The sequence below is a fragment of the Zootoca vivipara genome, chromosome 16, assembly GCF_963506605.1.
Source record: "Zootoca vivipara chromosome 16, rZooViv1.1, whole genome shotgun sequence".
NCBI classification, from domain to species: Eukaryota; Metazoa; Chordata; class Lepidosauria; order Squamata; family Lacertidae; genus Zootoca; species Zootoca vivipara.
Window position 1 is genome coordinate 4,688,546 of NC_083291.1, and position 23,470 is coordinate 4,712,015.

At 45.3% G+C, this 23,470-nt stretch overlaps 1 protein-coding gene across 1 annotated transcript in view; it reads right to left on the minus strand.

Annotated features, from left to right (window-relative positions):
* ELAVL2 (ELAV like RNA binding protein 2) overlaps positions 1 to 23,470 on the minus strand; it is a 55,342-nt gene that overhangs the window by 20,943 nt on the left and 10,929 nt on the right. The window contains exon 3 of the mRNA XM_035140883.2: positions 9,991 to 10,094. Coding sequence (XP_034996774.1) covers positions 9,991 to 10,094 — 104 coding nt within the window. The remainder of the gene's footprint in view (positions 1 to 9,990; positions 10,095 to 23,470) is intronic.

Here is a 23,470-nt window from a genome sequence, read left to right on the forward strand (position 1 = left end):
GGCCAACACTTGTGATTCCAGGAATGGGTCCCACGGCGATCAAATTTGAGGTTTTTGTCAAGAGGACAGAAACAAACCTACCAACTGTGCCAACAAGAGAAAGCCAAGAAGCAGAAAAGGACCTAAACCAGGCATAGGCAAACTCAGCTCTCCAGGTGTTTTGGGACTACAACTCCCATCATCCCTGACCACTGGGTCCTGTTAGCTAGGGATGATGGGAATTGTAGTCCCAAAACATCTGGAGGGCCAAGTTTACCTATGCCTGCCCTAAATCCTTCTTTCTTTTGTGAATGGCAGTGCCCTGTATGTACAGTGGTACATCGACTTACGAATTTAATGCGTTCCGAACGCACATTTGTAAGTCGAACAAATTTGTAAGTCAAATCCCATAGGAATGCATTGGGAGAAAAAATTCGTAAGTCGAAGCAGCCCTATCTAAAAATCCGTAAGTCGAAAAAATCCTATCTGAACCGCATCCAAGATGGCGGACAGAGCTCCGTTCGTAAGTAGAAACATTCGTAAGTAGAGTTATTCGTAAGTCGAGGTACCACTGTAGTTGCAGAAATCCATCTTGTTCTCGCATTTTTAACAACAACCACTTTTATTATTTATACCCCGCCCATAGTTTTCCCGACTGTTTTTCCTTTCCCCTCGCCTTCACACCTGCAGATTGGCTCCATGTTTGAATGGTGCTCATCAAAGCACCACTATTTGCTGCATGACATGGCGAGAGTTGGCCTTGCGCGGGACCAACATGCTGCCTTGGTTTCAACGCCGCCGCTGCTGTAACGGACTTTGCTACGATTTAAGCTAACCAAATTTATTTCCTCCTGTTGATATCTCAGTGATTTGGACTAGAGTGAGAAAGAGGTTTGCAAGCTAAACGTGCCGAAACAATATCAAATTGCTCTTCGTAGGTTATGGGAAATTTTAAACTGTGGTGTCTCCCCCCCTCCAGCTTGCCAATGTGGGAAGGCATATATCATACTATGCAGGGCGCAGAGATTGGATGCCTGTCACCAGCCTCCAAGTGTTTTTTGCTTGCCTGGAAGGCATTGTTGAAGTTCAATGCAAGGATGCAACAGTGTACAGTATTTGTGTGTGTGTGTGCCGAACTCCGATGTTTGTGGGGTCTACTGTATTAAGTTGTATGGATTGCTCCACTCAAAAGGCTGCGCACGAGGGAGGAGGCACTGGCCTCTGGTTAAAAATGGTCCGTCCCCCCCCGATAGAAAATGTGTTTGATATAACAAAAATATTGTCCTAAGCATCCATGAAACAATTTATTTACATTTCTTGCAGGGTGGGTTTGATTTAAATCAAATGGATTTAAATCACAATTTAAATCACTGGTCAGTAAGGCTTGATTTAATTTTTTTTTTTACATTCTTGCTGGCATAATCTTAATATTTACAATCAGATGAAGGTTTCATTTTTGGAATAATAAAATTTCAGAATGGTTTTTACAGTTCTCTCAAAGATTACTGATTTGGTTATTCTAGAAATACATAGATGATTATGAAATTATTGCTTATACTGTATTTGGAAAACTTTTCTGCTGTAATTTATTGGAAGGAGAAAAGTAATCATTTCCTTAAGAACAATTTAAACAATTTATTTAACTAAAACAATAACACTGTAGCATATGTATCCATGTGTGTTAACTGATGTGGTTTAAACGATTAAAAAAAAAAAAAACCAGACTGAGTTTAGCACACATTGAAAACTTTAAACAAATCCTTATTTCCTGATGGATATAGCCTTTGGATGTAACTTAAATAGAAAACTATCTCTAAAAGATTTTTCCTCCAACAGCATTTTATTTTAAAAATCCGATTTAAATCAAAAGAAATCTGATTTAAATTTTAAAAAACCCGATATTTTTTAAAAATTGAAAAATCATTGATTTTTATCCATCCTGCATTCTTCTGAGCTGTCTTGAGTGTGAATGTGGGAAAGTGGCGTAGAAACCAGAGTCGGGGAACCAATAGCTCTCAAGATATTGCTATACTACAACTCCTATCATCCTGACTATTGGGCCAGGCTGGAATAAGAGCTTTTCAACAGGTTTTGAAGCAGAGGTTGGATGGCCAATGGGTCAGGGGTGCCTCAGCTGAGATTCCTGCATTGCAGGGGGTTGGACTAGATGGCCCTTGGAGTCCCTTCCAACCCAACAATTCTATGATTCTGCGATAGATTGCTGGAGCACATTTGGGAGGCCACAGGCTCGCCATCCCTGAAATAAATAAGCTTGACGATGGAAGAGATTGATGAATATTTCAATACTGTCGTTCAGGCAAGTTCTCCCAGCAGTTTACAGAAATTGAATAGCATCCACAAACAAAATGTGTGTGTGTGTGTGGCATCCCACTCAGACTCAGAGTAGACCTGCTGGAATAATTGAAGTCCAGTGATTTTAATAGGATTACTGAGTAAGACTCAAGGGCTTTTTTGCATCCAGAACTGGGCACTATTGCCAAGATGAGAACAAACTTGTTCATGGCAAGTTCCAGCACCTCTTTTTTTCTAGAAAAATAGCAGTGATATGACTGATATTTGCTATCGGTCAAAACAATTCTGATCACAATTTTTAAAACTCGTGTAGACAATTTAAAAAGGGACCTAGATTTTTTATTATTATTATTTTTGGTCCCAACACAAATTGTTATTCTCCCTCGCATCTGCAGAAGCACTTCACTTTATCTTGAAAGTACAGTCCTGTGGTATTTAATTACCCTGTCAAGAGCACTAAATGGCTTGGCACCAAGCCCTTTCCCTCAATCTCCACTGATTGATAGCATCAATAAAATCCACTCACTTTAATTAAACCTCCAAATAGGACCTCCTTTCGCCACTCACTACGATCAATGTTCTTTAATATGGAAAGTACAAAATGCAGAGGTTGCAAAGGGGGCTTCTTCCTCCTCACCTTCACAGTTCATTTCCTTCAGATGTTCTAAGGGGATTTTTATACAATGCATACATATTTCACCGTTCTCTTGACACGTTGGGTAATGGAAAAGATCGCCGTTAAAAACTGTCGCCTACCAAACCATACTTCTCACTTGCATGAGATTTTCTGCGGCTGTTTTTCTCTTCTTCAAATATGTACACTGGAAAGAGGCGGTGCTACTTTCCCGCAAAGTATATTTGGTTATCTATATTTTCTAACGTCCGACAACTGTAGTTCAAGCATTTATCCCGCTCTGAAAAGCATGTTCATAAATTCAGAAGTTTGCAGAATACAGACGGCACTGGAACAATTTATTACACCAGTGTATGTGTTTGGAAGTAACCCTTGCTGCCAAGTGGAAGCGAGACCTTCCTTAAATACAGAAGCCTATTTAAGCTATTTGTTGTCTTTGTCCATGGAGTTTTCTTGGCAGGGATACTGGAGTGGTTTGACAGTTCCTTCTCCAGGTGGATCACGTTTAGTCAAAACACTCCACTATGACCTGTCCATCTTGGGTGGCCCTGCACGGCATAGCCCATAGCTTCTCTGAGCTATTCAAGCCCCTTCGCCACGACAAGGCATTGATCCATGAAAAGGTCCGTATAGTTAAAGCCAGGCATCCCCAAACTTTGGCCCTCCAGATGTTTTTGGACTACAATTCCCATCATCCCTGACCATTGGTCCTGTTAGCTAGGGATCATGGGAGTTGTAGGCCAAAACATCTGGAGGGCCGCAGTTTGGGGATGCCTGGTTAAAGCTATGGTTTTCCCATTAGTGATGTATGGAAGTGAGAGCTGGACCATAAAGAAGGCTGATCGCCGAAGAATTGGCGCTTTTGAATTATGGTGCTGGAGGAGACTCTTGAGAGTCCCATGGACTGCAAGAAGATCAAACCTATCCATTCTTAAGGAAATCAGCCCTGAGTGCTCACTGGAATGACAGATCCTGAAACTGAGGCTCCAATACTTTGGCCACCTCATGAGAAGAGAAGAATCCTTGGAAAAGACCTTGATGTTGGGAAAGATGGAGGGCACTAGGAGAAGGGGACGACAGAGGATGAGATGGTTGGACAGTGTTCTCGAAGCTACGAACATGAGTTTGACCAAACTGTGGGAGGCAGTGGAAGACAGGAGTACCTGGCGTGCTATGGTCCATGGGGTCACAAAGAGTCAGATATGACTAAACGACTAAACAACACCAACATTTAAGCTATTTAAGTGCAATGTGACTTTTAAGCATGTACATTAAAACTTCTTTGCTGCCTGCATTTTTAGGTTTACCTAGAAATAAAAAATCAAGAAACATCCATCTCGCTACCAAAGAGGCAAGTCAATTTTAAACTCAAACGTGGCTTGGCTCTTCAACAGTAAGCCTGGTTGCACTTGGAAACAGAAAGCAAAGCAAAATAAATGTAGGCCTGTGAGCTCTGATACCCTTTAAAAATCAAGTTCCTTTATCCGACTCTTATATGAACCAATACATTTCACAACAAAGTTTGGCAAAAAACAATTTCAGTAACTGGGACAGTTATTGCATAGGTAACTATTAAAACTTTAGAGCAGTTGCGTTAAAAAAAGAAGAAGTTTCAAATTCCACTTGCCAACACCTCCGTAATGGCAATGCATTTATGATTTTTTAAATACTGCTGAGTGGGAAGAAAACCTACAGAGATAAAATGAAGGTTGTTTTTTTTTAAGCTATATTCCCCTGACAGGTGATAATTATACATACACACATTAATTGACAATGCCGAAGAAATGTCATGTCAAGAAATCTTCCATGAAAGAAAAATGGAATATTTGGCTAGCCTTTGCCCGGTGAGGAATTAATTCTAACCTGCACTGTGGATTTAAAGACAGGTTTGTTTGTTTTGTTTTTATTAGCCAACCAAAAAATAAATAAGTAGGAAGAGTTGTTCCAATATTCCTACTCTTCTCTCTATGAGCATTTTGTAAATGCAATTTACAAAAGCCCCAATTTGCTTTATCTTACCCATAGCATGTCCTGCCTAGAGCTGACAACTAAGCAGGTTAGTGAAGTCTAGTAAATTTAATTAGATTCTTCTATTTTTCTGAGAGAGTAGGGAGGGCAAATTGCTTTGGCTGAGCAACCGAGGAGTTTCTATCCTGGTATCATCTCTGGCTGCCCATCTCACTTCACAACGTGTCGTTGTGACTAAAAATGCAACCAATGTTATGCTTTTCTCTTCAGAAAGCATAGTATCCCACTGTTTAAAGTCTGATGACCATGCTTAACGTGCGTCAAATCCACCAAGGGCCAGGGATGCCTAAAAAGTAGCCTTCTGGCTTCTACTTCTCATGTAGCAATGAGGTATTTGCACCAAGTCCACCTTCCCTACCAAGATTTCCTCTTCTCCATCACTGTATCGGAAGGCATGCAACGTAATGCTGCCATGGCAAAAAGGGATTAGACAGAGGTCTGCCTGTAACTTTGGAAACCAAGATGTATGATCAGCAGGGAGGGTAAAGGCAAAGGTAAAGGTAAAGGACCCCTGGACGGTTATAAGTCCAGTCAAAGGCGCCTATGGGGTTGCAGCGCTCATCTCGCTTTCAGGCCAAGGGAGCTGGCGTTTGTCCGCAGACAGCTTTCTAGGTCATGTGGCCAGCAGGACTAAACCGCTTCTGGCGCAACAGGACACCGTGACAGAAACCTACCTCTTTTAAAGACCGGCATGTGAATGAGTCAGCTTTAACTAAAGCCTCTTACTGCTTTGTGCAAGCCACATCTCCTGAATCTTTACTTCATGGTTAACTGCAATGGTAGAAGTCCACTAGAGATGCAGGTGGCACTGTGGTCTAAACCACAGAGCCTAGGGCTTGCCAATCAGAAGGTCGGTGGTTCAAATCCCCGTGGCGGGGTGAGCTCCCGTTGCTCGGTCCCTGCTCCTGCCCACCTAGGAGTTCGAAAGCACATCAAAGTGGAAGTAGATAAATAGGTACCGCTCCGGTGGGAAGGGAAACGGTGTTACCGTGTGCTGCTCTGGTTCACCAGAAGCGGCTTAGTCATGCTTCCCACATGACCCAGAAGCTGTACGCCAGCTCCCTCGGCCAGTAAAGCGAGATGAGTGCTGCAACCCCAGAGTCGTCCGTGACTGGACCTAACGGTTAGGGGTCCCTATACCCTTTACCTTAGAAGCCCACTAGATCAGGCATCTCCAAACTGCAGCCCTCCAGATGTTTTGGCCTACAACTCCCATGATCCCTGGCTAACAGGACCAGTAGTCGAGGAAGATGGGAAATGTAGTCCAAAACATCTGGAGGGCCGAAATTTGGGGATGCCTGCACTAGATGGTTCCATTTTGGCTCTAAGTCCTAGAGGACCTGCTCCCTACCTTGCAGGCCTTTTTCTACCTGACCTGGGAGGGCAGGACCCTCACCAACCCCATCAGCCTCAGCTAAGGTAAAGGACCCCTGGACGGTTAAGTCCAGTGGAGACTATGGGGTTGCAGCGCTCATCTTGCTTTCAGGCCAAAGGAGCCAGTATTTGTCCACAGCCAGCTTTTCCAGGTCATGTGGCCATCAGGACTAAACCGCTTCTGGCTCAACGGGACACCATGACAGAAACCAGAGCACACGGAAACAGGGGCGTAGCCAGGATGAAAATCGGGGGGGGGCCAAGGGGCGGGGCCAAGGGGCGGGGCCAAGGGGCGGGGCCAAGGGGCGGGGCCACATCGGAGCAGCCCGAAATCGGGCTGCTCCGACTCCCTCCTTCCCCTCCGCGATAGGAAGGGACGAGGGGGAGCCAGGATCAGCCCGAAATCGGGCTGCTCCGACTCCCTCCTCCCCCTCCGCGATAGGAACGGACGAGGGGGAGCCAGGATCAGCCCGAAATCGGGCTGCTCCGACTCCCTCCTCCCCCTCCGCGATAGGAACGGACGAGGGGGAGCCAGGATCAGCCCGAAATCGGGCTGCTCTGACTCCCTCCTCCCCCTCCGCGATAGGAACGGACGAGGGGGAGCCAGGATCAGCCCGAAATCGGGCTGCTCCGACTCCCTCCTCCCCCTCCGCGATAGGAAGGGACGAGGGGGAGCCAGGATCAGCCCGAAATCGGGCTGCTCCGACTCCCTCCTCCCCCTCCACGATCGGAAGGGACGAGGGGGAGCCAGGATCAGCCTGAAATCGGGCTGCTCCGATCCCCTCCTCCCCCTCTGCAATCGCTGGGGCAGGTGGAGGGAAAGCCCCAGAGCCGCGCAAAGCGGTTGCCTGGCTTTCCCTCCGCCCGCCCCACAGCCAGCCGGCTAGAAGGGAGGTCTCCCTTCTCCCTTGCTGGCTGTGGGGCGGAGGGAGGGAAAGCCAGCCAAACGCTTTGCGCGGCTCTGGTGCTTTCCCGCCGCCCGCCCCACAGCCAGCCAGGGAGAAGGGAGACGGCACCGGGCGGGCAGTGGGGCAGGCTGGCCAGTGGCCCTGCTTCTAGGGGGGGCAATTGCCCCCTCCCGCCCCCCCTGCCTACGCCCATGCACGGAAACTTTGTTGCCCTTTCTGCCGCAATGGTACCTATTTATCTCATTGCACTGGTGTGCTTTCGAACTGCTAGGTTGGCAGGAGCTGGGACAGAACAACTGGAGCTCACCCCGTCACGGGGATTCGAACCGCCAACCTTCTGCTCGGAAGCCCAAGAGGCTCAGTGGTTTAGACCACAGCACCCCCTGGGTCCCTCAGCAGGGAAGACGAAGTGGTTAATTGCTAAGACAAAGTCTTAGTTTAAGTCCTGATGATAACACAAGCGTGACCACACTGCCAAGGCCACTATACACACTGAAGGGGTATAGGTGGCATCCTGCAGGCAACACACAAGCACACTGTACTCAAAAAGGTTCACGCTTGGCTCCAGGTCATGCGTAGGCAAACTAAGCCCCAGGGCCCGGATCAGGCCCAATCGCCTTCTAAATCTGCCCTGCAGTCCATCTGGGAATCAGCATGTTTTTACATGAGTAGAATGTGTGCTTTTAATTCAAATGCATCTTTGGTTATTTGTGGGGCATAAGAATCCCCCCCCCCAAAATAGTCCGCCCCCCAAGGTCTGAGGTCTAGTGGACCGGCTCTCTGCTGAAAAAGTTTGCTGACCCCTGCTCCAGGTAATAACCGTGCAAAAATTCCCGGGAATGGATTCCGAAATAGCATAGCACATTCAAGGAAGGTGACCTTCAGTATGAGTAACATGCTCATGGGGTGTTTACAATGCAGTCAAACTAACCATGTATGTTTGCTAGATGGGCGCATGAAGTGTACAGAGTTTCCCAGTAAGTTTAAGGGGGGGGAGGTGTAGCCACCTACCTCCACACCTGGCCAGGCCACTTCCTCTTTGCACTTTGGCTTCCCATCACCAAGCCATAAATGTGAGAACCATCTGCATGCCTGAGCTCCATTGCTCAGACACCATCTTAAGCCGTTTTAACCCCGCCAGAACAAAGCTGCTGTATCTGTTACTCTTCAATAGGTATTCCGAGTGAGTAAATTCTATTTTTACGTTTTACAAGATTTGTTTGTGCGATTACTGCTTTAAGGTGAAAATACCTTAAAGCATCCTGGGTTACTTAAACAAAAAGGCTACAACAAGCCTATCTAAGCTTCCCTTTTAAGCTGCAAAGGGATGCACTTCTGCTGAACTCACAGATGTGAGGAAGGAAGTATCGTATCTAATAGATATACTGTATTTCACTGCATAATGGTCCTGTTTTTAATGCTGATTTTGTTTTTCAAAAAAAGGGGGTGCGACCAGAGGCATGGGGAGAGCAAGCGGAAGCGGAAGACAAAGCAACTGTTGCTATTTGGGCCTGTATTTCTGTAACACACCACTTGAGGCGACGGCTTTGCAAGAATGGAACAGCCGTTCCAAGTTTGGACAGGAAGTTCCAGTGAGGAATGCCGCGGGAACAGAAAAACGAGCGGTGATGGCGCCACCTGCAGCCAGGCCTGCTAGCGCCCAACGCATCTTCCTGCAGCCCAGCAGACCCCAGCATTGGTTTCCGCCAAAATTAAAGGTTTTTTAAAAAGATTTTAAAAAGGAGGAGGAGGAGGATGGGGAGAAATGTTCCCACCTGCTCCGCTTCCCCTAGGAGCTCGTGGCGGAGGAGGAAAGAAAGGGGCCTGAGGCTTAGCAGAGCCTCAGAAGCTGCCCTGCGACTATTATGCAGTGAATGCTTTGGGAACGATTTCCAGGTCTTGGAAAAAATGGGGTGCGACTATTATGCGGTGGCAATGATTATGTGGTTAAACACTTTATCCTCTCCTAGCATCTAAACCAGGGATCCCCAAACTGAGGCCCGGGGGCCGGATGCGGCCCAATTGCCTTCTAAATCCGGCCCGTGGACGGTCCAGGAATCAGCATGTTTTTACATGAGTAGAATGTCCTTCTATTTAAAATGCATCTCTGGGTTATTTGTGGGGCCTGCCTGGTGTTTTTAAATGAGTAGAATGTGTCCTTTTATTTAAAATGCATTTCTGGGTTATTTGTGGGGCATAGGAAGTTTGCTGACCCCTGATCTAAACACTAGAACGCTATGTATTATTACCAAGTGTAAGAATGCCATTTCAGAAAACAGTGGTACCTCTACTTACGAGTAACTCTACTTACGAATGTTTCTACTTACAAATGGAAATCCGTCCGCCATCTTGGATGCGGTTTAGATAGGATTTTTTCTACTTACGAATTTTTATATAGGGTTGCTTCTACTTACGAATTTTGCTTTATATAGGGTTGCTTCTACTTACGAATTTTTTCTCCCAATGTATTCCTATGGGATTCGACTTACAAATTTGTTCGGCTTACGAATGTGCGTTCGGAACGCATTAAATTCATAAGTAGAGGTACCACTGTATTTGCAAATGCCTGCTATGGGGATAAAAACTTGCCCTAAATATCCTTGCATATGCAAACTAGTAGAATAGGCCCCGGGAATCAAAGGAATAAACCACCAATTCCAAAACCAGGTATAGCTTTTGGAAACCCTCAGGACAAATAGCAACGTGCATTGTCTTCCAGTAGCACTTAATTCCCTCCATAAAAATTCTACATACTTTTATTGTTTTGGTTTGAAGTCTCAATCCATTCAGTGTGTTGATCGCCTTTTCAGCATCCTTAGGGTCAATGTAGTTCACAAATCCATACCCCAAGCTTTGTCCTGAATGTAAAAAAGAAAAAAAGAGGAGGAAGAAAAATATTATTACCGAACGATGCAAGCAATTACATTTGTATCTTAACCCTTTATTAGCAAGAGGTAAGTAAACTAGTTTACGCTGAAGACAAAAAAAGACAGCCTAAGTAACTTTTAAAATAATTTATAGTCACCGACTAATTTACTTCCTAAGTACTCACTGAAGCACACAAACAAACTATGCTATTGTCAGAAGAACAGCAATGGTGCAATTTGTCACAGAACTTTAAACAGATGCTGGTACACAATGTTTGGAATTTCTGAAGCACAAGTTAGCATACAGCAAATATACTTAGATATACAAATATAGGTATTCTATTCAGGGAGCCTGGTAAAATGGATCCAAGCTTTTTGCAGGGTGAGCTCTGCTCTTGAGATATGAAACACATTTTCTATCAGGGTAGGGGTACCATTTTTAACCAGAGGCCAGTGCCTCCTCCCTCATGGGCTGCCTTTTGAGTGGAGCATAGGGTTGCCAGACTCAATAGAGGACAGGACTTCTGTGCCTTTAATTGCCCTGCTCTCTTTTGAGTCTGGAAGCCTTAAAGAGAAACCAGCAGACTGCTGTTTTCTCTTTACGGTTTCCAGACTCAAAAGAGAGCAGGGCAATTAAAGGCACAGAAGTCCTGTCCTCTATTGAGTCTGGCAACCCTAGTGGAGCAATCCATACGACTTAATACCCCCACAGACATCAGAGGAGTTTGGCACCCACCCACACAGAGATTTCTCCATCCTTGCAGCCATGAGGCATCGTTGAACTTCAACAATGCATTCCAGGCAGGCAAAAACACCTGGAGGCTGGTGAGAGATACCTGCTTATGATGCAATTATCCCCCATGTTAGGCAACAGTCGCATATAATAAATATTGATAGTGGACATAAAGTGCATGTCCTTTCTGATACACTGGTTTGTTACTTGTGGACACATGCATGTTCCCATCAATTCCCTCTTTCTCCCAAAGGTCTCCTGCGCTCTCCAAAAATCTGAATTTGGAGGGTTCACCCCAGAGAGCTGTAAGACGTGTTGTGGGGGAAAGGGAAAACGAGTCCCTTGTCTTTCTACCAGTGGGAACCACCATTGTATCAAATGCTATTTTGTTGACCTGTAAAAGGATAGCAAAGAGGAAAGCAGGCTGTCACCATAAAAGACCTATAAACTATTAATATTTATTATATTGACAGTGACATAAAGTCAGACATGAAAGATGCTACAGTGGGGGGGGGGAGTATTTGAGCCCCTGCTAAATTTGCCCGTTTGCCCTCTGACGAAGAAATGACCAGTCCATAATGTTAATGGTAGGTTTATTATTGCTGTGAGAGACAGAATAACAACAGGAAAACCCCCAGAAACACAGAAGACAAAAGTCAGAGATTGAGGTGCATTATAATGAGTGAAATAAGTATTTGATCCCCTATCAACCAGCCAGATGTCAGGCTACCTGGTAAATTCACTGTATGTAACCTGTAATCCCGGCTCATTACAGTACCTGTACAAAAGACACATGTCTACAGAAGCAATCAATCCAGCAGATTCCAAAGTAGCCACCATGACCAAAACCAAAGAGCTGTCCAAGGATGTCAGGGACAAGATTGTAGACCTGCACAAGGCTGGACTGGGCTACAAGACTATTGCGTGACGAGGCTACCAGAAATCCCCCTTAAATAACTCACAACACACACACTATTTTAGGTTTGGGTTTTTGGCATTATTTTGGCCACAACTTTATTTAAATACAATTAAATTTTGAGTGTTGGCTTAGGCTTTTGGTTAATCCATCTGTCCCCTTCTTGGGACAGGACCATCTCCATCTGTCCCGCTTGGGACAGGACCAGCTCCGACTTCCCTATGCGTATAGGGAAGTCAAGCAAACACCCCATGGGAGAGGAGTAGCTGTGCCCAGGCATTCCCCTCCTCGACCAGGAATGTTCCCCAAGGCTCGTGCTCTGTAATGGCCCCTCAGCCCCGCCGATGTATGGACTAGAGCCCCAGAGCCCCAGGATTCCTTTAACGGAATACTTCTATGAGGAGCAATATTAAGTATTTATTAACCAAAGCCTAACCGCCAACCTAACAAGTTGTGACAATTTGCTAAGCAGTAGGCAAAAACCAAGTGGCAACAGCCAATCAGCCAAATGGCAAAATTCCTACTGGACCCTTGCAAAGCAAGCGGCCCCGTGAGAGGCAAAGCAAGGTCAGGCTAAAACAGGGGTCCCCAGACTTACCGCGCAGTGAGCCGGTGCCCGCTGCGCCGACCGCGCGGCGGGCAGGAGGGCAGGGGAGTGCGTGCGCAGCGGGCCGGAGGGCGGGGGAGTGCGCGCCCGTGCGCATGCGCACACGGGCGGGGGGAAAATCGCCGAAAACCGCTTGTGCGCATGCGTATGGGCCTCCCCTGACCCGGAAGTGCATCGGAAATGACCTCTTCTGGGTCGGGAGAGGCCCATACGCATGCGCAAAAAGGATTTTCGGCAATTTTTTGCCGATTTTTCTGATCGTCGCCGCGCCGTGCGCCGTAAGAGCGGGCGGCGGCAGCGGGCGGCGGGGGTCGTCGCGGGCCGGATTGGGAGGCCGATTGGGCCGCATCCGGCCCGGGAGCCGTAGTTTGGGGACCCCTGGGCTAAAACCTTCAGAAACCGCGGCGGGTGGGAGGGAGATTCAAACTTGCAAGAGTGAGGCAAAAACGAAAGACGCTGAATATATAAAGGGGGCCAACCTGCCAATCAAATGTTGCAGCATGCTTTTCTGCAACCACACCCCCTTATCCTTCAGCTCTGGCTTAGCCCAACCCCCACCCAAACCCTCAGGAATTTCTTCCTAGCCCTTCCGCAATCCTCATTATCCCTTATTAGATAAGGAGCTTTGCTAAGCAGCTTGGTGAGAAGGTGACAAGAGTTTTGTCTTCTGGGTTTCTGGGGGTTTTCCTGTTGTGTTATTCTGTCTCTCACAGCTACAATAAACCTACCGTTAAAATTATGGACTGGTCATTTAGCAGGGGATCAAATAATCCCCCCACACACACACACTGTACATATGTATCAGGAACACTACATGTGGAGCAGAGGAAAGCAGGGAGGTCCAGCATCTCTGCGGCTTAGAGGGATGGAGCAGGGTCCTGTGGTTGCGCCAATGGAAGGTCTACCACCAGAAAGGGGCTCCCATGAGTCCTATGGCATGTTCCTGCCCCAGCTACACAGTAAGGGAGATTAACAATTATATGTAGTGTGAAAAAATGCACAAGAAAACTAAAGTGCATGGCAATAATACCAGGGTTTATTTTATACCATGTAAAGGATGCTCTAGCACAGTGGTTCTCAAAGGGTGTGGTGCGCCACACTGGTGTGGCAGAAGCAGCATGGCAAGTGGGGTGGGAAGATTCAAAACTATCAATGGAACATTTAAATATTTCAGCATAGTGCAGTATAGTATCAAAATTATTATTTTTATTTGCAGAGTATGGATAGATTTTTTTTTTCAAAGAGCAAGAGCATTGGAGGTGGGCCTGGATACCTCAGCTGGTACAGCATGAGACTTGATCTCAGGGTCATGGGTTCGAGCCCCCACATTGGGCAAAACATTTTTGCATTGCAGGGGGTTGGACGGGACAAACCTCGTGGCCCCTTCCAACTTTATAATTCTACGACTCTAAGTGATATCGAGGATATCACTTAGAGAAAGAAGGAAACCAAAATCACGATATGCACTTCAAATCGTTTTTGGATGATATATCAATATTATCGCTCAACCTCACCCCTGGAAGTTGATTACATGTTAGCAGAGAGGAAGAGATCATGGTAGTGAAGGCAGTTTAGGATTTCACTTGCACAACAGAACTTTCCCCCTCCCTCCAAAAAAATCTGCGCCAAAAGATTAGGGAACCCCCAGAACAATTTTTTTTTAAAGGGCGTGTGGAGGGGAAGGGGAAGTTTTTTCTGGCAAGTGGAAATCCTTGCCCTGATGGAATGAGCTAGCTAGATACCACCTAATGCACTCACACTTTAGAAAAAGTAATACAGGATGTTTTACTCCCCCAAAATGTTGCATAGCTACTATTTTTAATCCGACAAATTTCACTTGAAAATATCTCAAAGGGGTATGTATCATTGAAAGTCCAGTGTGGATCAGTGGAAAACCTTTTCCCAGTGGACGTTCAATTTCAAACCTTTGCTACGAAGAGAATTTCCAAGATTGGGACATTAATAATGCTTGTCATATAGCACAAGCTGAAAGTAATTTATACAGTAGTTGGGAAATGAAATTCCCCAACCTGTGGATAAGCTTTCAAACAAAAACGTTTGAAAATGAATGTTTGGCAAAAGGCTCTCCCCCCCCCATTTTTTTTAAAAAAATCCTGATTCAAGTGCACAGATATTTAAAAGCAAACAAAATTAATGTGGGGGAAAGGCAAAATGTTTTGTTGTTGTTTTCGCAGCACTTTTTTCCAAGATGTCCCCTTTAAATGCATGAAGTAACTTTTGTTCCCAATTAACTGCTTAGCAGTTTTAGGAGTTGCATCAGTACTTAAGCTTTATGACTTTCAGAAAAGACTGCTGGTTTACCTAATTCAGTGGTACCTCTTGTTGCGAACGGGATCCGTTCCGGAGCCCCGTTCGCAACATGAAAAGGCCGCATCCTGAAGTGCCGCATCTCTGCATGCGTGTGACACAATGTGAGGCTTCTGCGCAAAGCGAGATTTAGCTCTTCTGCGCATGCGCGCAGGTTACGGGCGCACCAAACCCAGAAGTAACCCGTTCCGGGTTTGGCGCGTGAAAAGACACAACCCGCAGTGGACGTATCATGAAGTATGACTGTATACAACTTTTGTGAACCCAACACTACAACTTTGGCCTGCAGGACATAGAATCCATTCTCTTCTGCCTCTCCCTCCTACTGGGACAACCCAAATGTTTTCATACTGTCCCCTCTTTCCCTCCACCACCATCTCGCTGCCACAAGGGGCGAGGGAGCAGGTAGGGGGAAAACGGCGGTGGCAGGGGTGCAGTAGGGGGGGCATGGTTTCTACTGGCACCCACTGAGTATGGGTGTGTGAGAGACAGACAATGTCTGAGATATACTGACGGTTGCCATCTGCTTTCTAATGCTATTTTTATATTGTTTTAAATGGTTTTATTATTCTTATTTCAGTTATTATTTTTCTGACCCATGCCAGAAAAATAAAATTATTTTTCTGACCCATGCCATGACCATAAAATTTTGAAGAATGGAGGAGAAAATTTAAAAATAAAAAAGATGACAAGACAACTGAGCCTTTATACCAGGCTTCCTCAATCTCGGCCCTCCAGATGTTTTGAGACTACAATTCCCATCATCCCTGACCACTGGTCCTGCTAGCTAGGGATGATGGGAGTTGTAGTCCCAAAACATCTGGAGGGCCGAGTTTGAGGACACCTGCTTTCTACTAATACCAGAATGATCAATTCCAGCAGCAGGCAAGCTCTATGTGCACCTTTCCACCCTGCAGAATACTTCATTTATACCCCACTCTTCGGCCACAAAGCACGATACAATACAAAGCCCGTGGAAAGTACTGTATTAGCAAAATACTTCCGAGTTTAAATAAATCACTTTGTCACTTTCATATCTGAATCAGCCAGTTGTACTCTTGGATCATTCATTGGGCCCAACGAACCACAAATTTTGCTAATGGGAACCCACTCGAAGTCGGCGCTTGCCTGATCTCAGAGGGTAGAGGGTGCCACTGTTGAGATGGCTCTACTCCAGATCCCAACCAACCAAGCTTCCATCACCAATGGTGTAACTAGTAAGGCATTCGTATGTAATCAGGTAAGTCACAGCAATCCAAGTATCAAGAAGGAAAAACTATAGGGGATCATCCCACAGGGGGGAAAAAGGCATGCTCAGCTCTACTCTGTTGAGCAAGATGATAGATCCCATTCCTTTTCCCATTCCCACAGAAGAGTTGAGTGGGAAAGCAATTTTTCACCCAGCTCACCTGCTACAAAGTTATGCAAAGAAAAAAAGAGAAGCGAACTTGCTCTCCTGCTCCCGTTGCATTTAGTCCAGCACCAACAGCCCAGCATGGGTTAATTCTGGTTGCTTATTTTTAGGGGCCTAAGAGCCCATTTACAGTGGCCAAGGCTGAAGGTGTTTCTTCAGCAAAACCATACTGGCAAGGGTAGAAGTGTTATTATTTGTAAGATTTCTTAGCTGCACAACACCAGGAAGTCCCAGAGCAGGTTACATTTTTTTATTTAAAAAAACACGGTATGAAGGTTGGTTAAAACAAACGCAGAAGGCTAAATAGAACATTCACAAATCATAGAAAGGTATGAGTGGAGTTTGGGAGTCCCTTGAGCCATTTTATATGCCTGTTGTCTTTGTCCATGGAGTTTTCTTGGCAGGGATACTGGAGAGGCTTGCCAGTTCCTTCTCCAGGTGGATCACGTTTAGTCAAAACTCTCCACTATGACCTGTCCATCTTGGGTGGCCCTGCATGGCATAGCTCATAGCTTCTCTGAGTTATTCAAGCCCCTTCGCCACGACAAGGCATTGATCCATGAAGGGAAATCAGCCCTGAGTGCTCACTGGAAGTACAGATCCTGAAGCTGAGGCTCCAATACTTTGGCCACCTCATGAGAAGAGAAGACTCCCTGGAAAAGACCCTGATGTTGGGAAAGATGGAGGGCACTAGGAGAAGGGGACGACAGAGGACGAGATGGTTGGACAGTGTTCTCGAAGCTACGAACATGAGTTTGACCAAACTGCGGGAGGCAGTGCAAGACAGGAGTGCCTGGCGTGCTATGGTCCATGGGGTCACGAAGAGTCGGACACGACTAAACGACTAAACAAGACAAACACGAGCCATTTTTAGCAGGATAAAAGAGAATATCCTCACATATGGACATCATGTGGTCAAGGTTTAGGAGTTGGAACAGGCAGTCCACCTGAGGATGTCCAATTCACCACTCAGTGGTATGGGGTACAGGTGACAGTGACAGAAATACCTATGAACAGCTAGTGGACCCATCTTAAATAGGGAGACAACTCATCAGGTGCTAAGAAAGGTTGAAGGAAAGGGCTCCAGTGTCTTGGATTAATATAAATCTACACCAGTGGAAAGGAATTTAGTAGTTACGTTTCAATCCACTGTGGATCCTTTAAAATTCTTATCAACAAAGCTGTTGCTCCATCTTAAATTCAAAGGTAGCCCCACGTAGAGCTCATTGCAGTAGTCTAAGCGGGAGATAACCAGAGCATGTACCACTCTGGTGAGACAGGGCGCTGGCAGGTAGGGTCTCAGATGGAGTTGGTAGACAGCCGCCCTGGACACAGAATTAACCTGCGCCTCCATGGAAAGCTGTGAGTCCAAAATGACTCCCAGGCTGCACACTTGGTGCTTCAGGGGCACAGTTACCCCATTCTGGACCAGGGAGTCCCACCTCACCTGCCCACCCTCTGTCCCGCAGAAACAGTACTTCTGCCTCAACCAAGATTCAACCTCAATCCATTAGCCACCATCTCCCCCCACCCCCCAAAAAATATCCAGGAGATTTTAAAGTCTTATCTGCAAAAAAAACCCAAACAGCCCACCTCACCAGTAGAGCATATTTCTGCTAGGAAGCTCAAAGTAAGGAAATTGAACAGGAGTAAAGATGAACTGCGAATTTACACAGCTAACCTGCACATCCCAGAACAGTCAACTTTAATTCTGAGATAGAAAAATGGAGATTTGTTAAATCAGTATAGAAAAGAGAAGCAACGATTGAAGATAAAGAAAATGAGATGCAGTAAATTAAACCTGAATTGCCTGAGGCAAACGGAAAGTTTTAAACATATTTCTTCACTTTCACACTTTAGGGATGTGAAGGATTATAAGCCAGCCTCTCTGCTACCAATAGGGTTAGCTTCCGCTTCTGAAAAATAAAAATGTGTTTGTGCACGCAGATCTAAAGGCTCAAGTTGAGTAATTTACGCTCATCTGGGTATTCATCCATGCCATTATGCTTCCCATGCTGGGTAATTATAAAAATACCAGCCTTTGACAAGTAAAAAACAGGGACATCATTCAGACTGTCAGCTGTAATGAGTCAAGAATTATTATTGTATATTAGAATTTGAACACAACGAAGTACACACGCTGGTGAAATCACCCTTGCAACTTCAGAAATAGAACCTTTATGAGTTAAATAATTAACCTAACTCAACCAAAGCCAAACCACACTGCTTTCAAAACTCCCCTGAAATTTTTCCTCTCTTTTTAAAAAATGTAACGTTAATAATGTTTCAGAACATGGGTAGGCAAACTAAGGCCAGGGGGCTGGATTCGGCCCAATAGCCTTCAAAATCCGGCCCGCGGACGGTCCGGGAATCAGTGTGTTTTTACATGAGTAGAATGTGTCCTTTTATTTAAAATGCATCCCTGGGTTATTTGTGGAGCATAGGAATTCGTTCATCATCATCCCCCCCCCCCATATAGTCCGACCCCCCACAAGGTCTGAGGGACAGTGGACCGGCCCCTTGCTGAAAATGTTTGCTGCCCCCTGTTTTAGAACAATCCTTTTTGCTACACAGGCATAAGCAAAAAAACAAACAAAAACAAGCTCTTAAATATTCATGCGAGAAACATACTGGATGCAGGTAAGATCACAGCACAAAACCAAACTTATGAAACGTTGCAGAATCATAGGATATTAGGACGAACCAGCTTCCTACGCTCTTTCCATGAGACTCTCCTCTGAAAAGGCAGAATTCCCCGTGCGATTCTACCCGAAATGGCATTTGAGAAGGATACAGCAAGCAGGGAATGTAGGGAGATCAAAGAGGAAATTGACACACCCCATAATTCCATTTACCCAAAAATCCAGTGGTATAATTTCTTCCAAAGCGTTATGTTAATCTGCTTCTGACTCTGGACTTTGAAAGGCAGAAGGAGAGCTTTCTCTAATGCTTAGCTAAAGTAACCATGCTCCCCCATTTTAAATACTAAACCAGAATAGACGCATGTGGGCTTCAAGGCACTCAAGAAAGGGAGTGAAAAGGAAGAAGCACAAACAGGGCAATTCAGAATGCCAGACACAAAATTTCAGGCCATTAATATCATTAAGCACAGATGTTTAAAATGTGTGTGTGTGTGTGTGTGTGTGTGTGTGTTTCTAGTGTTTGGTTTTTGCACGTTTGAGAGTGAAAGGAGGCCTTTTTCAAAACCAGACAATTAAAGGCGCCGTTCATATTATGAATTATGAATTCAGAAACTGGAGAAGTTTTACACATTCTAAACCCCTAGCAAATTGGTGCTTTTCCCCATTAACAGCTACAGGAAAAACACATGCATAATGAATCACACAAGAATGTTGCATCACTTGGGAGAGAAAAAAATTACAAATGAAAACCGTGAAACTGTAAACATTAATGGATATTCCAGTAGCAAGCTTCAGAATTAAACTCTAACATAGTCAAAGCTAAAGATCTGACAAGTGAGGGAAGAGGGCCTTCTTGTAGCACCAGGGGTAGGCAACCTAAGGCCCGTGGGCCACAAGCGGCCCACGAGTGTTGTTTAACCAGCCCATGAGCCGGCCGCTCGTTGAGTCCCTGCGCACTGCACTAAACCAGCATGCACAGAACCGGTAATCGCATCTGCGCAGACGCCGGAAACCGTGGGTGTGTGCACTCACTCACACGCACGTGCAATCCAGTCCACGGAGGGATCTGCGCTGGAGTGAACCGGCCCAGGTGAGGTAAACCTTGCCGACCCCTGTTGCAGCAGGTAATTTATTTATACAGTATTTCATCAATAAATAAACTCTGAGAGCACAATGTTTTATTTAACTATTAAACTTCTAAGTCCATCCTTTTTGGGGGGTGCTAGGTGCAGGCAATCATATGTAATAAGAGCATGAGATTGGGTGAGGGAGTAAAAAGTCACACCCAATAGCCATTGATTTGCTTTAAATTTTGATCAACACATACACACATTAACTTTGACCATTTGCACCAACAGAGGAAACTTCTCTCCAAATTTTGAAATATGCCGCTTTCTGGAAAAGTGCAAATGGGATGGGGTTGAGGAATGTAAGCAGGTACAATACTAACTTGCTAATGAAACTTTGAATTCATAAAGAACCTGGACGCTGGACCATAAAGAAGGCTGATCGCCAAAGAAATGATGCTTTTGAATTATGGTGCTGGAGGAGACTCTTGAGAGTCCCATGGACTGCAAGATGATCAAACCTATCCAGTCTGAAGGAAATCAGCCTCGAGTGCTCACTGGAAGGACAGATCCTGAAGCTGAGGCTCCAATACTTTGGCCACCTCATGAGAAGAGAAGACTCCCTGGAAAAGACCCTGATGTTGGGAAAGATGGAGGGCACAAGGAGGAGGAGACGACAGAGGACGAGATGGTTGGACAGTGTTCTTGAAGCTACGAACATGAGTTTGACCAAACTGCGGGAGGCAGTGCAAGACAGGAGTGCCTGGCGTGCTCTGGTCCATGGGGTCACGAAGCGTCAAACATGACTAAACAACAACAATCACTTTAAGAGCATGGAATGTCTTATGAACAACTCAACACTTGGGGCAAAAATAGCACCATGAGAAATCCATAACTGTTAACGACTGCAATTGGTCTTACAGGAAAAAGCAAGGGGTGAGATGGCTAAAAAGAGCTTTATCATGTATAATGAGATGAGAATCCAATGCCTCTATTCAGGCCAGGTCTCTCCATGGTTTTAAGTTTGGTCATTTAAGTTAAGTTGCAATTCAGCATCTTCTCTTTCCAGTCTATTTCTGAAATTCTTTTGTAATATTGTAATAAGACAGCTACTTTGAGATCTTGTATAGAATGTCCTGGGAGATTGACGTGTTCTCCTACTGGTTTCTCTGTCTTGTGATTCCTGATCCATTTATCCTTTGGCGTAGGGTTTGGCCTGTTTGTCCAATATAGCTGAAGGGCACTGTTGGCATTTGATGGCATACACAATGTTAGAAGATGAGCAATTAAATAGTCCTGAGATGGTAAAGCTCAACAACTTCAATCCTATAAAAAGCTCAACAACTTTGGCCGGCCCTCACGCACATTCACTTCATCAAATCTAGCCCTCTTTGAAAAAACGTTTGGGCACCCCTGGATGTGATGAGCACAGACTCTTGGTGGGCAGAACAGAGGAAGATGTCACCTTGGCACAGATTGGCTGCCCTCACTGTGGCAGTGCTGAGATGTAGATGTAACGGATTAGCCCCAGGATGGAAGATTTATTACACCTTGGATTAGAAAGAGTTAATCCACCTCCAGAGGGAAGAAGAAGGTTGTGGGGCCAGGATAGTGGTGGTTTAGGTTAGGCTTAGGCTTGAAGTTAAAGTCTGACAGAGTCAATGTATAACTGTAACTCAGCTTGTAAACTTATGCATCGTTAAGAGAAGAAAAGCCTATGTTCTCAAGAAAATAAAATTCATCTTCTTTTTGTGCCAAAGAGTATCGTCTTGGTTATTCCAGCAGTATATTAAAACTCACAGAGGTGGAGACTCAGAAAAGGGCAAAACTTACCTAAGGAAAAGGGGTAAGGGTTTGTGTCCTAGAGTCACACAGGAAGGGCAGTATGGTGAAAACCTAGAGTGCCACAAGTTTGCCAGGGTGATATGGCAGACTGATACAGTGGGGATCTGAGTTGAGGGAGTCCCTGTTCTGTAGGCAAGAGGTTGTTCATTCAAATAGCCCTGAGTGTTTGTGAGATCAGGCCACGAAAGCTGGAATTAGACTCTCTTTTCTGAGAAGCCCAGAATTGAGGGGTTTATTTTAAGGTGTAAGGAGTTGAGTGGGGATTGCTTTACCCCTGTACCCTTTCGTCTCATAAACTATAGGCAACATGGTCGAGGGGGTTCATTGCAGTAGACATCTGCCCTGGCTCTGTGTACATCTTCAATGACAAAGTGAATGGAGTGATTCAGGTGAGTTTTCCCTTATGCCTGAGTTGGACTGGCCGGTCAACCAGGTGTCTCAAGTCAGATCTGGGGCTCCACTAAAGTTCTGAGCTACTCTGTGGACTCTGGGTGCCCTCAAAATGCAGTACTTTGCAAGCGACCACTTCCATTTTGCTGGTTTACAAAGGAAGCCAAGCTGATGAGGGAAACAGAGAGGAGGGTGTGGAGAGATGAGGGATCTTTCATTTTGACTGATGGGTCTAGTTGTAACCACCCTCCCCATCATTCTCACATAGTACTGAAACTCCCATTTCAGCATAAGGCAGCCAGCTAAATCGTCTCCCTTCCACCCCCCAAAAAAGCCCCAACCCACCGATCTCTCCCTTTTTTTTAATCAAAGGGAGGGAAGGAGGGCAAGCAAGCAAGCAAAAAGATAAGACTCCTTTAAAAAAAAAATACCATTCTTTCTTAATATGGAGGAAAGCTACAACATAAACTCCACCAGAAAATCAAAATTAAAAACCGGTGGGGGTGATTGTGAAGGAGGAAAGTGCTTTCCAGTTCTATTAGGTTCTTCATTTACTTTGCTGCTGGATCTTTGATTGTGTCTAGCCGTGGGGGGTCCCTCTTGTTAGCAGGCTCTGCATAATTAGCTAAGCTCTAAGTGGAAAGATACCAGGTGAAGCTGAAAGAGCTTGCTGGTTTGTGTGAGGGCTTAGGGTCATTTCCTATCAGTTAGGAGGGAGGAGGGAGAGAGAAAACAAAAAGCAGGAGAAACAAATTATCTGCAAAGTATCTGTTCAGCTGAGCTACCCCCCCCCCTCTTGTTCAGGGGTATATTGCCTTGTTGAAACACTTATCAGGATGCTACAGTGGTACCTTGGTTCTCAAACGCCAAAAACCCAGAAGTAAGCATTCCAGTTTTCAAACATTTTTCAAAAGCTGGACATCCAATGCGGCTGCTGGCTATTGTTTCTGGGGCGCCTGCACCAATCAGAAGCTGCATCTTGGTTTTCAAACATTTCGGAAGTCTAACGGACTGCCGGAACGGATTAAGCTTTTGTTTTTGCTATTTATTTTGCGTTTTTGAGGCTTTTTCGGTTAATTTGTTTTTGTGACTGTGTGGAATCCAGTTCAGCTACTTACTGAATGATTGACTGACTGTGGAAATGGATAAAAGCCCCACCCCCTCTCATCCAAACAGTCAGACAGACAGACACATAAACATAGGTGTCTTTGAGAAAGGAATGAAGAAATAAAACTCTCAACCGGGGGGGAGGGGAATTGAACTGTTGGGCCTAAGACTCCTGATGTATATTTTGCTCCAGAAAGCTTAGTTTGGTCAGAATTGAGTACACACTTTCAGAGTTAATGTTGAGTACATTACGTCTGGGAAATGTGCTCCCATAGCCACAAGGGGGTGAAAATTTGCGCCCCGGGCTGTTTAGACTAG